Source organism: Propithecus coquereli, unplaced genomic scaffold (assembly GCF_000956105.1).
Source record: "Propithecus coquereli isolate 6110/MARCELLA unplaced genomic scaffold, Pcoq_1.0 Scaffold126, whole genome shotgun sequence".
Classification (NCBI taxonomy): domain Eukaryota; kingdom Metazoa; phylum Chordata; class Mammalia; order Primates; family Indriidae; genus Propithecus; species Propithecus coquereli.
Window position 1 is genome coordinate 3,679,087 of NW_012136747.1, and position 14,741 is coordinate 3,693,827.

The 14,741-nt window shown below is 56.6% G+C and overlaps 1 protein-coding gene across 1 annotated transcript in view; it reads right to left on the reverse strand.

Moving 5' to 3' along the window:
• Nucleotides 1-14,741, reverse strand: part of CACNA1I (calcium channel, voltage-dependent, T type, alpha 1I subunit) — a 111,583-nt gene that overhangs the window by 84,742 nt on the left and 12,100 nt on the right. Inside the window, exons 2-3 of the mRNA XM_012637977.1 lie at nt 5,398-5,509; nt 3,738-3,871 (exon numbers count right to left, since the gene is read on the reverse strand). Of these exons, the coding sequence (XP_012493431.1) occupies nt 3,738-3,871; nt 5,398-5,509 (246 nt within the window). The remainder of the gene's footprint in view (nt 1-3,737; nt 3,872-5,397; nt 5,510-14,741) is intronic.

The window sequence follows — 14,741 nt, forward strand, 5'->3', positions numbered from 1 at the left end:
GTGAATAAGTGAATGACTAGTACCTTCAGATGGAAGCCGCAGGAAGACAAATTTCAGCTCAGTGAAGGAAGGAGCTTTCCAGCACATCAGGCCGTCCCAGGTTGAGACTGGCTGCCCCGTGAGCCGCTGAGTTCCTGCCGTGGCGGCATGCAAGCAGGGCTGGCCTCTGGTCTCAAGTGAGCCTGCCGTGATAGTTACACTGGCTGTGGAGGTGAAGGCTGTGACCTCTAAGGAAACTTTCAACTCAGAGGTTCTATGTCTCTCTCCATAGTTTGAAGAAAGAACTAGTAATTTGGGGAAGGGGAGTGGCAGGAAGGGAGGAAGCATCCTTGGGATGTCAGGCCTGTTACTCTGGAAACAGAATATTTATAGCACCAAGCCCGGGTGGCTATGGGGACGGGTCTCGGGTGGGGGCAGGACTGGAGGGCTGGGCTCTGGAGCCCAGGGCTGTGACTTTCCGTCCTGCCCTCTCCACCCACGCCATCCCTAGGCACAAGGGATGGGGACGACCTTGAGGACAGGGGCAGGTCTGGTTCACCCGAGTCCCCACATCCAGCACAGGGCCGGGCACGTGAGTGTTCATGACTGCATGGATCCTGACCCCAGCTAGGACCAGCTACATCACTGTGGGGCCCAGCGAAAAATGAAAATGCAGGGCCCCTTGTTCGTAAATAACTAAGAAGTTCAAAACAGTGACGGCAGAGCATGAACCCAAGCGCGGGGCTCTGTGTGATTGTACACGTTGCATGTCGGCCCCAGGCCCAGCCTTTCCTGAACTCTGGAGGATGCTGGCCCGCATGCCCCACCCCATCACGCCCCATTCCAAGGACCAAGCAAAGACGGCAAACTGAGACCTTGCCGCGATGCTGGAGCCAGGCCAGCTCCTCACTCTGCTGGCTTGGATCTTCATCATCTTTATTTACAAACGTGAGCAGACAGGAGGGAATCACTACGCAATACTGGAGATGCTTCAAGTCAAAAGGGCAGGGTGGGGGCACTCAAGGCAGGCTGGGAGCGGAACCTGCAGAACAAAGGACTTCCCTGAAACAGGAGTCAGGAAATATTATCCTAGAACTTGGAAATTCAGCAAAGAGAGGGCAGTATTTCTCACAATGTCACTCTAGAGCATAATTTAACAGACCCGTCTAAAGATTATTTAATTATCTAGGGGAATACGCCTTTGTTTGATTCACTATTTTTTGTTAATTAAAGGTCTGGATGCTGTGAAATTACATGTTAACTAGTAGATTTTTATCTGGCAGAGATGTACAAGACTTCTGCCCAGTAGAAAAGATAACCCCAAAGGTCATGGCTGTATTGCCCTGTAGGTCATTAACCAGCTTTGGTTCCAGCCTCGCTCTCGTCCCACACTCTCTCCCCAGTGCCTGCTTTCCTAATTCTGCTGATTACCATCCCGCTGGGTCCCTCCTCCTCAATGACTTGAATAAATCTGCGATACATGCTCATTCTAAGATTTGTACGAGGGTCATTTGTTTTATCTTTTAGGAACTACACTCTGACACAAGGTCACCTCCAGGATCAGAAGAGGACTTTGAAGAAGCCTCATTGTTACCCACAAGGAGATTCAGGTGAATATTACATCCATAAAACAAGACCAGGCACGAGGTGCTCTGGAAAAGAAGAAAGCCAAGAACAAGGAGCAATGCGGGGAGTTAAAAAGACACAGAGGAAGTGAAGGATTCCGTGGGGCGGTAAGCAGGGGCAGGGAAATTGCTTTCCCACAAAAAGCCATTCGTGATTCAGAAGACCATGTCCAGGGATTCTGTCATGGAACAGAGGAAATCTGTGAGAGGAAAGAGGAAAGATGCGGAGAAAAGATTAAGGAGAGAAGCAGATATTTAACGAGAATTCCAAGAGAGAGCAGCGAAGAATGGGCCACAAGCAAAGAAAGAATAAAAGGACTTTTTTCCGAGCGGAAGGAACGCCTGAGTCTCGAATTCTGTCGGGGCCCACCTAGGTCTGCCCTGGAGAAAGGTCTGAATTCTGAAGGTAAAGAGAGAAGCCCACAAGCTTCTAGCCAGGAAAAAGCAGGTTGTCTTCCAAGAAAGAATTCTCCTCTGCGCGCACTCACGGCAACGGGTTTGACCAGCACAAAGTGCGCGGGGCTCTGAGGGGCAGAAATTGCGACTCCGCAACCGCAGACAAACTGTCCCGCACACGTGACCCAAGGAGCATGCGTTTGCACACAAGACTGGAAAACGACACTATCCAAATACGCTTTCTTTAAAAAACTACTTACGGAAGTTCTCCCGCCAAACTAGAATGAGAAGGAGAATGGAGAACTTGGCAAAGAGGTACCGGGCAGGGAAACCAGCACAACTTCTGGTGAGGTCGAATTGATTGTCCACAACGGGGTTCTAGAACTGTCGTGGGATTCAGCACATACTTGGTGGGATGCTCCACGTCCCCGCTGTCCACCCTGCACCATCTTCATCCCAGCTGTATCAGGGCCAGACCTCAGCGGCATCATCCACACAGGTGCGCTCACACACACTCTCGCACACGCGCGTGCACACACTTGCACGCACACACTCGCACACTCTCACACTCACTCTCACACACGCGCACACACTCGCACACACACTCTCACACACTCACTGGCACACACACTCTCACTCGCACACACACTCTCACACACACTCGCACACTCGCACACACACTCACAGCCCCCAGCCTTCTCCCTCCCCTCACCTCTGCCCTGCTGACCCAGCCCGGGGCACACTTCCTGCCTCCCTGTCCAGCGCTTGTGTGTCCCCTCCTCAGGAAAGCCCTCAGGCCCAAGGCGCCACCTGGCTCAGCTGGCCCCCCGTGGTAAATGTTCCTGGCAAACCGCACCGCCTGCTCAGAGCCTCTGTCCCGTTGTGTGAGGACACAGCCTCCGGCAGAGCCGTGGGTGCCTGTCTGGCTGCCTCCCCCAGCCTCCGGCGCCTAGGACAGCGCTGACACTTCGCGGGGGCTCGTCCAGCCCCCGCTGGTGGAGGAGGGCGTGAATGGGTCTGACCCAGGAAAGCAGGAACAAGACACAGCGCAGGGTCCGAGCTGCTCCAAATGGACCAAGTTGTAACCTGGCCTCTCTCTGACTGTAGCTTGTGTATTGGTAGAAAGAATCAGTTTGGAGCCAGGCATGCTTGGGTCTGTGCTTGATCTCTGACGTGATGAGTGATCTAGGACAGCGGTCCCCAACCTTTTTGGCACCAGCGACTGGTTTCACGGAAGACAATTTTACCACGGACGGGGGCGGGGTGGGGAGGTGGGAGGTGGAGCTCAGGCGGTGATCCGCTGCCTCGTTCCTAACAGGCCACAGGCCGGACCAGGCTGTTGCCTGAGGGTTGGGGACCACAGATCTAGGATGATGATGATAATAATAATAATAATAATAATAGCTAACATTTATTAGGTGCTCACTTTGATGTAGCTACTATTATTATTCCCATTTTACAGATGAAGAACAGAGGCTTAGAGAGGTTAAGGGGCTTTCTCGAGGTCATACAGTTAATTAGCGTATCATAGACCCGGTATCAGCTGGTAGTGGAGGACACATGACTTACCAAAGAAGGGGAAAAGGAACGTCTGTCTGTCCCGCCACTCAGCGAAGGGATACTCCTCCCAGCCAAGGGGTCCAGGAGGGCCCCACTTCACCACACAGCTTCCTCGTCATCACCAAGACGCCCCGTGGAGTACCTAAATCATGGCCTTGTGTGATGTGCACCACCTACCCTGCCATGACAATGAAGAAATCCAGGCGGTTCCATGTGTCCCCAAGGTAGCATTTCTTGCCGAAAATGCCCAGGGCCACCATCTTGAGCACCATCTCCATGGCAAAGAAGATGAAGATGAAGTCATCGAACACCTGCAGAGGCAGGAGAGACAGCGTGAGGTCGCAGAGCAGGACCCAGGGGTCAGAGCCACAGTGTGAGGCAGGGACTCAAGGGGCCCAGGAAGGACCTGAAAACTCCTCCCGGGCAGGAAGAGAACCTCAGAGACCCTGGTCCAAAGCAGGCGCTTCGCAGATGAGAAGACCATGGCCCAGAGAGGGGAATAACTTTGCCCAAGGTCACACAGCCCATTCTACTTGTTCCCTAAGCCCAGAGGTAATGACAGGAGCCCCAGGTGGGGTGGAGCAGGGAGCTCCCCCACATCCTCCCTAATAATGGCCACACACTGGGCTAGACGCGTGACTTACATTCTCCTAATTCTCACAGGGACCCTATGGGTAGCCCCATTTTACAGATGAGGAAACCAAGACTCAGAGAAGTTAAATGACTGGCCCAGGTCACATAGCAGTTAAGTGGCAGAGTGCAAGGCTGAAACTCAGGTCGGGAAGCTGGCTCACAACAGGCCCCGGCACAGGTCTCAGTGCCGCCTTCGTCTGCCCACAAGGAGGCCCCACTTGTGTCCCTAACGACGGGCTCAGGTGAGTAGATACTTCCTGAGGGCAGGCCTGCGTAGGATTCCTCTTTCCAGGAGCAGCAGGGCCGCAGCCAATTCAATTCTACAAAGGCGTGCTGAGCACCTACTACGTGTCAGGCAGGCAGTGGGGACACAGAGGTGAGTCCTCAGGGAACTCACCATGAGGCTACTTGGCTCTAGCTAGGCTGGGGCCTGGGGCTGGCTGAGAGCTTGTTACCCACTCAGACCCCAGACCCACCCCAGAGATTCTGATTCAGTGGGTCTGGGACAGGGCCAGAGGTCTGGATACTTCTTTTTTTCTTTAACTAACTGCATCAGATAGATGCAGAAGGGGTCTGGATTTTTATCACGTGTCCCAGAAGACTCTGTGGCCCAGTGTGACTTGGGAGCTCTGAGTCCGGAAGAAACCCAAGAGGGGGAGAGCACGTCCCCCCAGAGGAACCCCCAGGGACAGGCACTGAGTGATCCCACACCTGTAAAGTGGGTGCGACCCTAACACCCGGCATTGCTCGTATGCGCCCCGCACGGGGCCATGCCTGGTACCAAAAGCGAGGCCCCCACCCGGGGCCTCGGAAACAGGGACAGGAGGGGAGCTCAGAGGTCCACGTCTACGGCACGGGGGTTGGCACTCGGCCTCCTCCCAAGAGCACTGGGGGGACGGGCAGGTTGCAGGCAGAGGGCTGTCTGGTCACTTGTGCTTTATGGGTTCGGGTTCGCACGGGGCTGTGGAGCCGGGGCTGGGAGACCAGGCGAAGCTGGTGAGGGCTCCGGGGGGAGGAGACGGGGACCTGGACTAGGCAGAAGCCCCCATGGGGAGGAGGGATGAGGCGAAAGAGGACCACAGGGGAAACGGGCAAGGCCAGCTGGAGTGAGGAAAACGACAGCAGCCAGTGGGTCCGCAGGTGGCGGGGACGTGGCGGGCGGGGGTGGCCCGTGGCTGGCACTGGGGCGGGGCGCCCTGCTCACCTGCAGGATCTTGCAGCGGTCGGACAGGCAGTCCATGTCATCGCAGGGCTGGTACATGCCGAGCGTCACGCAGTTCAGCAGGATCACCAGCATGCTGACACACTCGAACCACGTGCACGCCGAGTCAAGGACAAAACCATGGCCACGGGGGTGGCCCAGCACACACAGGCACACACCCCATTCCCGCGTCTTTCCCCTCAGCATGCCATCCCTGAACGAGCCAGTGCCCAAGTTCTCACAGACCTTGGAGCCAGCACCACAGACAGGGCCACTCGTGCCAAACCCGCCAAGGGACCCAAACTCCCCCGAGCTGTCCCCTGCAGGACCCTCCCTCCCCTTGCCCCAGCCTGAGACTCCCCCTCAGGCCCAGGCAGGGAGAGGCCCCAGAAACCCTGGCTGAGTGGCCAGGTCTGGGCCAACCCAGCCTGCCCACCCTGACCACTTCCCTGTGACTGTCCCTGCCTGCCTTCTCTGGCCACCCCTCCCCTCCCCAACCCAGCCCCCTCCCTGTCTGCCAAGGCCTGGGTCTGGAGCCTGCAGGAGGCCCTCCAGGGCGGCTGATGCCCCATCCTCTCCTCGCCCACTGCTGGGTAGACTCTGGAATGCCCGTGTCTAGGCCAGCCCAGGCAGAGAGTCCCCTGCAGCCAAGGGGACCCAGAGACTGGCTCTTAACCCAGCCTTGGGCAGGGCCTCCAGGGCACTAGATGGGTGCTGGATGGGGGCTCCCCCCCCCGTACCCCAGGCCAGGCTGCCCTCCTCACCCCAAATAAGAGCACCCCACAAACACCCCCCTCCCTCCCTCCCTGGCTGACTCCTGCCCAGCCTTAGAACACAGCAGACCGTGTCGTCTCCCCACTCCCAATCCATCTAGTCAGAGAGCCTGGGAGGTCAGAGCCCGAAGGGACTGAGTTTGTGTCACGCCCAGCCCTCGCCTGTCATCATACAGGTGAGAAAGCTGAAGCCTGCTCACATCTCCCAAACTGGGATCTGCCACCTTGACTGAGTCCCGGTGACAGCAGAGCCAGGAGGAGGAACCCGCCGCACCCTGCCTGCACAACCCCCATTCCTGCCCCCAGAAACTGAGCATCGGGAAACAGAGAGGCAGCTCCTGTGTGTAAAAGCAGCACAGGACGACAGGGCCTGCACGTGAACTCCAGTCCCAGCAGGGACCGGCTCTGGCGTCTCTGACCGTGGAGGCTCCCCACTGGCCCCTGGTCTGCTCTGGCCCCACTGGTCCACTCCCCCTGCACCAGCAGTGAGCAGTTAAAAACATCAGTAGGGGCTGGATGTCGTGGCTCACGCCTGTAATCCCAGCACTTTGGGAGGCCGAGGTAGGAGGATCACTTGAGAACAGGAGTTCAAGACCAGCCTGGGCAGCATAGCAAGACTCTATCACTATAAAAAATAAAAATAAATTAGCCAGGTGTGGTGGCACACACCTGTCATCCCAGCTACTTAGGAAGCCGAGGCAGGAGGATTGCTTGAGCCCAAGAATTCAAGGTTACAGTGAGCTATGATCTCACCACTGCAGTCCAACCTGGGCGACAGAGCGAGACCCTGTTTCTAAAAAAAAAAAAAAAAAAAATTTTTTTGACACCAGACATCGGTGAGATCACCTCCCTCCCATGCTCAAAACGCTGCCATGGCTCCATCTCTCTCAGCATAAACTTCGAAGCAGCCCTCACCCCAACCTGCAAAGCTCCACCTCTACCCCTTCATCTCCTGCCCCTGGCCCTGGGTCACTCCCCTCCAGCCTCACTGGCCTTCTGCTGCTCCTGGGACACACACACCAGGCACACACCACCTCAGGACCTTTGCACATGCTATTCTCTCTCCAAGAGCTGACCCTCTAACTTCATTGTCACCTCCTCTGAGAAGACCTCACCCAAGCTCTCCACCCCCATCACTCCCTCTTCACAACCTAACGCTGCCTTGTTGACCTCTGTCTGTATCCATTGCTCACATGGGCATTTTACACTCGCAGCCCTAACGGTAGCAGGCATCCAGAAGGAGCTCAATAAATGTCTGCTGGGTGAACAAATACAAGTAGTCCCTCCTTGTCCACAGTGTCAGTTACCCAAGGTCAACCCAGGTCTGAAAATAGGAGAGTATAGTACAGTGAGACAGTTGGAGAGAGGAAGAGAGAAGGAGACCATAGTCACATAACTTTATAATGTTACAGGATATTGTTATAATTATTCTATTTTATTACTAGTTGCCGTTAATTTCTTATCGTGCCTAATGTATAAAGTAAACTTTATCACAGGCGTGTATGCATAGGAAAAACAGGACAGACAGGGTACTGTCCACAGTTTCAGGCACCCACTGGGTGTTGGACCGTATCCCCTGAGGATAAGGGGGGATGCTGTAAATCTCCGCCCACTCTGACGTCCGGTGACCCTTGGATGTCTCCAAACGAAAACCCTTAGCCCTCAGTTTCAAAGCTCTTGCTCTTAGCTTCCGTCACAGCCACACCAGCCAAACCCTCGGCAGGACCAGACCCCACCCAGAGCGGGGCCAGTGCGTCTACAGGGAGACTGACCTGGTTTCCATGGCAACCGCCCTCCCACCCCTGCTCACCTTGGGATGCTGTCTTCTCTCCTGCCTCCTCCCCCAGTCCCTCCCTGCCCCAGCCAGGCTCCTTCCTGTGCCCCAATCCCGCTGCCACTCTCCCGCCATAGCCTGTAATTAATTCCAGTCGCTGCCAGGGCCCCCTTCTAGCCTGAGCATCGCTCCAGCAGCAGCTTCATCATTAATTAACTTTTTTGAAGTTCAAACGTTCTAATTACCAGCGAACAGCCTCATCCCCCTCGCCTTCCCCCGGCTGTCGAGCGCCCTCTCCTTCCAGCCACATCCCCTGCTCCCTCTGCCATTCCTGCCAGTTTGGAGCTCAAAGTGCACTTAGCAGGTGTCTCCGGGAGCCTGGGGCCCCCACTTCTTCCTTACCACGGCCCTGAGCCGTGGGGGTCAGCAGGCCCGTTTTACAAATGAGGCAAACTGAGGCTTGGGGAAATCAGGGGCATCTCCTGGGTAACCTGACGGGGAAGTACCAGAGCAGAGGTGCACACCAGGCCTGCAGGACTCTGAGGCCAGTGCTGTCCTCCGTGAAGTGAGGCCTGTCCTTGCCCATGGCCTCCCCTTCCTCGCCTGAGTCCTCTCCTCAGCGTCCGTCACCTGGACCCTGCACCAGCCTCCTCTCTAGCCTCGGCTCTGGTCTCTGCCCCTCCAATCTGCCCCACACGATAACCAGGCGCTTGCTGTGTGCCCGACACTGCCTGAGCACTTGGCAAGTGTTATCTCATCTAATCCCCGCGGCTCTATTATAAGCCCATTTACAAATAAGGAAACTAAGACACAAAAGGGAACAGATTCGCCCAAGGTCGCCAGCTGGGAAAGGCCAGAGCTGAGACACAAAACTGGAGCCTGCTTTCCCTGCCCCCAAGCCATCTTGCCACTGCCTGAAACACAACTCTGAGGATGCCTCTCTCCCGCTCAAAAACCTTCCCTGGCTCCCCGTCACCCTCCTTAACCTGACACCCAACGCCTCCTAGACTCTGACCTCCATGGACTCCTCCAGTCTTATCTCTTGGCTGGCCTTGAACTTCCTGCTGTCCCCAAGCACACGCTTTGCACGTCTTTTCCTTCCCTCTCCCCGCTCCACCAGGCAGACTCCTTGACAGCCCAGTTCATTTGTCACCTCTTCTCGAAGCTTCCCTGATGCACCTGTGGAAGGTGCATCAGGGAAGGGGGGGGCACAGCCTCCTCTCCAGAGGTGCTCCCCCCACCTGGTCTGGCACATATCACAGTAATGAACTTGGCAGTAACCATGACTACTGTGTGCCAGGCACCTAGGGACATGACCTCAGCTCTCACAATCCACGGGGGGCAGAGGAGGAGGAGGCCTGGAGGGCTGACATGACTTGTCGCAGTCACTCGCACGGTTCCCGGGCAGCCCAGGAGTCTGACTCGAGACACTGCAAGGCGCTGCCTCTGTCGCTCCCCAGCTGGCCCCCTGCACCGAGGCCCCCACACGGAGGGCACACGGAGTGGCCCTCATCTCTCGGCTGCTCAGCTCCAGACATTCAGGGATGGACAGCCTCAGCCCCTGCCCAGAGGCGCTCGGGGAAATCCCAGATGGCGGAGGCTGGGCCCCTTCCAAGAGCCCCGGAGGCTCAGAAGTCAGGCCAGAGCTGGCATCGCTGCCCGCGGTTCCCGCCATGCTCCCCGAGTCTCCGGCATCGAAGGCCCCGGCCCTCCTTGAAGTTACACCAGGCCGTGCAGCACAGGACCGGAGATTGCCAGAGGGAGTCAAGGTCTCGGGCTGAGCCACTCTGGCCCAGCCCAACGCCCAATGCTGCCGCCGTTAGTCACAAGCGTCGAGGAACTCACGAGAGCACCGGCAAGCAAAGCTGTGAGGTGCTGGGACAACTTGAGGCGGGAAGGAGCCAATGAGGGTGGGACGGGATTTCTGGGTGATAGAGCAGGCGGGGGCTTGGATGCTAGCTCCACAAGGGCAGGGAGTCTTCAATGGCTCGCTATTGCCTCCCGCAGTGAGACTCAAAGCTCCTAGACTGGCATCGGAGGCCCTGCAGTTGGGACCCAGCCACCTCACCTACTTCACTCCCCAGACCCTCACTCCTGTCGAGGTGACCTTTGTCACACAGCAGCCCTGCCCAAGTCCTTAGAGAGCAACTGATCCAACTCTTCACTGTGCTGATGGGAAACAGAGCGGCAGAGACCTGCCCAAGCCACACAGACGGCCCAAAGCAGAAGTGGCTCTCAGACAACAGACGCTCCACCCACGGGGGTCCCTGAGCCACGGCTGGATTTTCAAACCCACACTGAAAGCCTACGTTTCCCCACACACTGGGCACAGCCAAATGGCCATCGTTGTTGTAAGCTGATTAGATCCCTGACGGGCAGCCCTGAGCGCCTTTGAGGAGAAACAGATCAATGGTGATCCAATCGATACGGTTTCCTTGGCAGGCAAAGTCGTCCCAAGCAACAGGCCCGGGGGGCGAAGCCAGCCGAGCATCCTTGGGGACTGTAGAGCCCCCCACCAGCGCCTCAGCGCCTGACCTGGGCCCACCCCCACTTCCCACGCCCATCCCCTCCTGCTCACACCCCCCAAAGTCCTCAGAACTGGGGCCTCAGAGCCAAGCAGGGAATGAATGAGCATGTATTGTGTGCCTGCTGTGTGCCAGGAACCAGGTTAACAACGGTAATGAGGGTGATAATCTCAAACATCTCTTAAGTATTCCTAAGTATTCCTGTGTTATAATCACACAGCATGCATTATCTCATTTAACCTCACGGCTAGCAAGGGGGCAGCCAAGAGGCCCCTAAAACACAGAGCCATGCACTTGCGGGACAGGGTTCACCACGCACGTGGTGTTCACCAGAGACAGTTTCTCTCTGTCACCCTCTCTTGTAATGGCCAGGGAACTTCCATCTTTTGGCTTTTAGAAAAAAAGGAAAAGCCGCCTCACCAGGAGAGGACTAAGAACCTCACAGTGGTATTATCTGCTGATTACTTAATATCACCTTGCGTAGAAAACGAAAGCGACGCCGTTCTGAGGGACGTCCGCCTCGCCGCACGCGGGTCTCCACGCGGCCTTTCTGAAGAGTCAGTTGACCAGTGCACACCTAGGAACGAGCAAGGTCGCCTGGAACTTCAGCAAAGCCCCCGAAAACTGGCAGACACTATCATTACCCCTACTTTACAGATAAGGAAACTGAGGCAACAAGAGCTGTTTCCAGGTCATGCAGGTGGCAGGTGGCAGGATTTAAATCAGCCCTTACTGGCTCCAAATCCCATGTGCTCAATCACATACTCCGCCACCAGCAGGCTCAGTGCCCGGGATACGAGGGATCCCCGACTGGTATGTGTCTAGTTACATTTTGCGCCCACATTGTCCCCTCCAAGGGCCCCAGCCAGGCGAGGGGAGGCTGCGCCTGGGTCAGCGGTGAGCCCACGGCTGTGCCCCGTGGGTTGCCCAGGCCTGTGCTGTGGCCAGTGTGCTATTCTGCCCCTGCTGCGGTCAGAAGGATTTATCTGCAGGGGCAGGGGGAGCGAAGCCAGCAAGGGGGCGTTTGCCTCAAGGCCACCCAGCCAGTAAGAGGCCGGTCGGGCTGAGGACCTGTTCCTCCACCCCAGCCGCTGAGGCTTGAGAAGGCCGGAGTGTGCCGTGGAGGGACAGGGTCACCAGGGAAGCCACTCTGCCAGGGGTCCCCTCCAACCGGCCAGCCCCCAGATAGACAAGCGGCTGTGTGGAGGGGCAGTGCCGGCCGCAGGGCAGCCTCCTCTCCAGGAACCGAGCCAGAGGCCTGCACAGTTACCATGGCGACCACCACCCTCCTCCTGCAGCCGGGCTGACAGTCACAGTTTCTGTAATCTGGGGGGGCTCTGGGAGGCTGGGTGGGGGCGGGAGTGCTGGGTTTGGCGGGGGCGGCCAAGTTTGTTTTTATTTTTGTCAAATCTGAAATCTGATCCACTTCCCAGGATATGTCTCATTGTTTAAATAAATCAAGTGGAAGAAGGGGGCTGGGGAATGCATCCTCCCGACCGAGGAGGCAGGAAGGGTGGACCAGTCCCCAGACAGGGTGCCCCCCCATTGGTCCCAAGTGGGCCCAAGGATGGGGGCTCAGGCCTCGGGTCCTTGTAGCCCTGAGGTTTTGGATCCTGATTCTCGGGCCACGCTGTGCTCCCCGCCGGCGTTCACGGACCACCTACTATCCGCCTGGCCTGGGCATCAGGGGTCCGAGGTGAACCGGGCCCAGAACGTGTCCCTGTTCCAGGACCCTGCAGTGACACGTGGCCATGTAGATGTGCTGTAGCATCAGTGGCAACCGTCTCTGAACATCAACTATGCTTCAGACCCTGGGGTTTTAAGAGGACACTCATTCATTCATTTATTTGTTCATTCATTCAGCTAATTCTTATGGGCAACAACTATTCCAGAAAGCTGCTGGCCAGCATCTGCTAAAACTCAGCACGGGCCACGCCCGGACCCAGCAGGGCCACTGTCTGGGTCTGTACCCAGGAGAAATGCTCGTGGAACCCACAAACGGCACGTCCCAGCACAGTCAGGGCAGCGTTACTGGTAACGGCCCCAGCCTGCACCAGCCCGAGTGTTTGTCGACAAGAGAACAGGTGGGGCGGTGGTTTTCAACCAGGAATGATTTTGTTCCCCAGGGGACATTTGGCCATGCCTGGAGACATTTTTGGTTGTCACAACTTGGGGAGGCAGGACACTGTCATCTAGCGGGCATCTAGTGACCAGGGATGTGCGAAACATCCTACAATGCACAGGACAGTCCCCACAACAAAGAATGATCCAGCCCAAATGTCAACAGTGCCAAGTTTGAGAACCCCCTCGGGATATCACGTGCTGGAATACTACTCAGCCAGGAAAAAGAACACGCTGCAGACACACGCAACAATGTGGATGACTACACAACAGAGTGAACAATGTGTGGATCCAATTACACGCAGATAAAAGTCAGGTCACAGCGGACCGTCGGGGAGGGCAGAAGAGCAGTCACTCTGGGGAATCCCCATGGGGCGCGGGGACAAGGGAGCTTCCGGGGGCTGGAGATGCTCTTCTTGGCCGGAGTGGTGGCCACACGAGGTGGTTCCATGCAAAATGCCTTGAGCTGCACACTAAGATTTGTGAGAACGACTGCACTCATATTTTACCTCAATTAAAAATGGAACAAAAAATGATGGAATTCTACTCCTATGAGGAAAAATAAAAATGCAACTATTAAAAAAACACAAGCACCTGCTGGGCACCTGCTGTCACCAACCTCCACAGGAACCTTCACAACAACTTTGCAAGGAAGAGGTGTCACCCCTATTTCACGGGCTTGCCCAAGGCTACAGCTAGTGAGGGACACAGCCAGGATTTGAACTTCACACAATCCCATCTCCTAATGTTTGTTTAGGACTTGCTCTGTCTGTGCCCACGGCAGCCTTGGGGGACAGGCATGGCAGACATTACACCCATTTTATAGATATGAAAATGAAGGTCCAGAGTTGACAGCACTTGCCCAAGACGACACAGATGAGCTGAGACAGAAAGCTGCTCTGTAAACAGACCAGCCAGGTAATGTCTTAGGCCTCCCTCCACTTACATGCCTCCAGTGACGGGGACCTCCCCACATGACCCCACATGCCTCCAAGTGACAGGGATCTCACTCCCTTGTGAGGCTGCAGATGGCCCTGAGTAGCTGCTCCAGGTAGGGCTCTGAGTATGGGAGGGACACATACGCCCTGCCCTCGAAGAGCACAGCCTGTCTGGGGATAGGGGCCCAGGACAGACCACACGCGGTGCTGCCGGGGCTGATCTGTTCTGCTTATAAGCTATGGCATTTCAGTGGGTCAAGATCCCTTGGAGGAGGGCACAAGGGAGTGAGCCCTCCCTTCCTTCCTTGTCCCTGTCCCCAGTCCTACTTCTCGGAATCCCCATCTTATGAGAACTCATTGGATTTGGCCAAAGTCTCTGATTCCCGGATGCCCAGCAAGCCTCATACCCAGAGCAAACAGCCGGAGTGGGGGAGGCGACTGAGAGGGAACAGGGGCTGCCAGCTGGGAAGAAAACCTGGGGCGGATGGTCCACAGGAAGGAAGCTTTGGACAAGGACATTTGTCAGATGCCACTCCTTCCATCCCCGCTGAAGAGAAGGGCCAGGCAGGCCCCTGGGGGGCCAGGCTCCCACTACCTGTGGGCTGACCCAGCCTCAGGAGCCCACCCACGCAGGCGTGCGGGCAGGGAAGGCTCCCTGACTCCTACGCAGGGGGTGAAACATGCCTCCTCTCGGCCCTCGCAGTGCCTTGGACGCCTCCTGTACAGCAGCCATGGAACTGCGTGTGGTCTGTCCTGGGCCCCTACCCCAGAATATGCTCTTCAGGGCAGGGCGTATGTGTCCCTCCCATACTCAGAGCCCGACCTGGAGCAGCTACTCAGGGCCATCTGCAGCCTCATAAGGGAGTGAGATCCCCGTAACTTGGAGGCATCAAGGAGGCTAAGGGGGGATTTCTGAACGGAAGAGATTCACGGCCTGCCTTCTCATCCTGAACTCTCTCCTCTCCTTTCTAACATCCATCACTCGCTATTCACTGATTCAACATCCTCTCACTGGGGCTTTCCGCTGTGCCCGGCCCACAGTGGCTCAGGGAACCCAGAATGAAGGGTCCCTGCCCTCCAGAAACCACAAGTAGACACCCGGCAGAGACACAGACAGAGGGGGCGAGGGCTACACAAAGGGTGGATGACATTCTCCCTTGGCCTCCTGGGGGACTTGCCCTTCACCACACATCTCCCCTGCCTGCTCCTGAACACA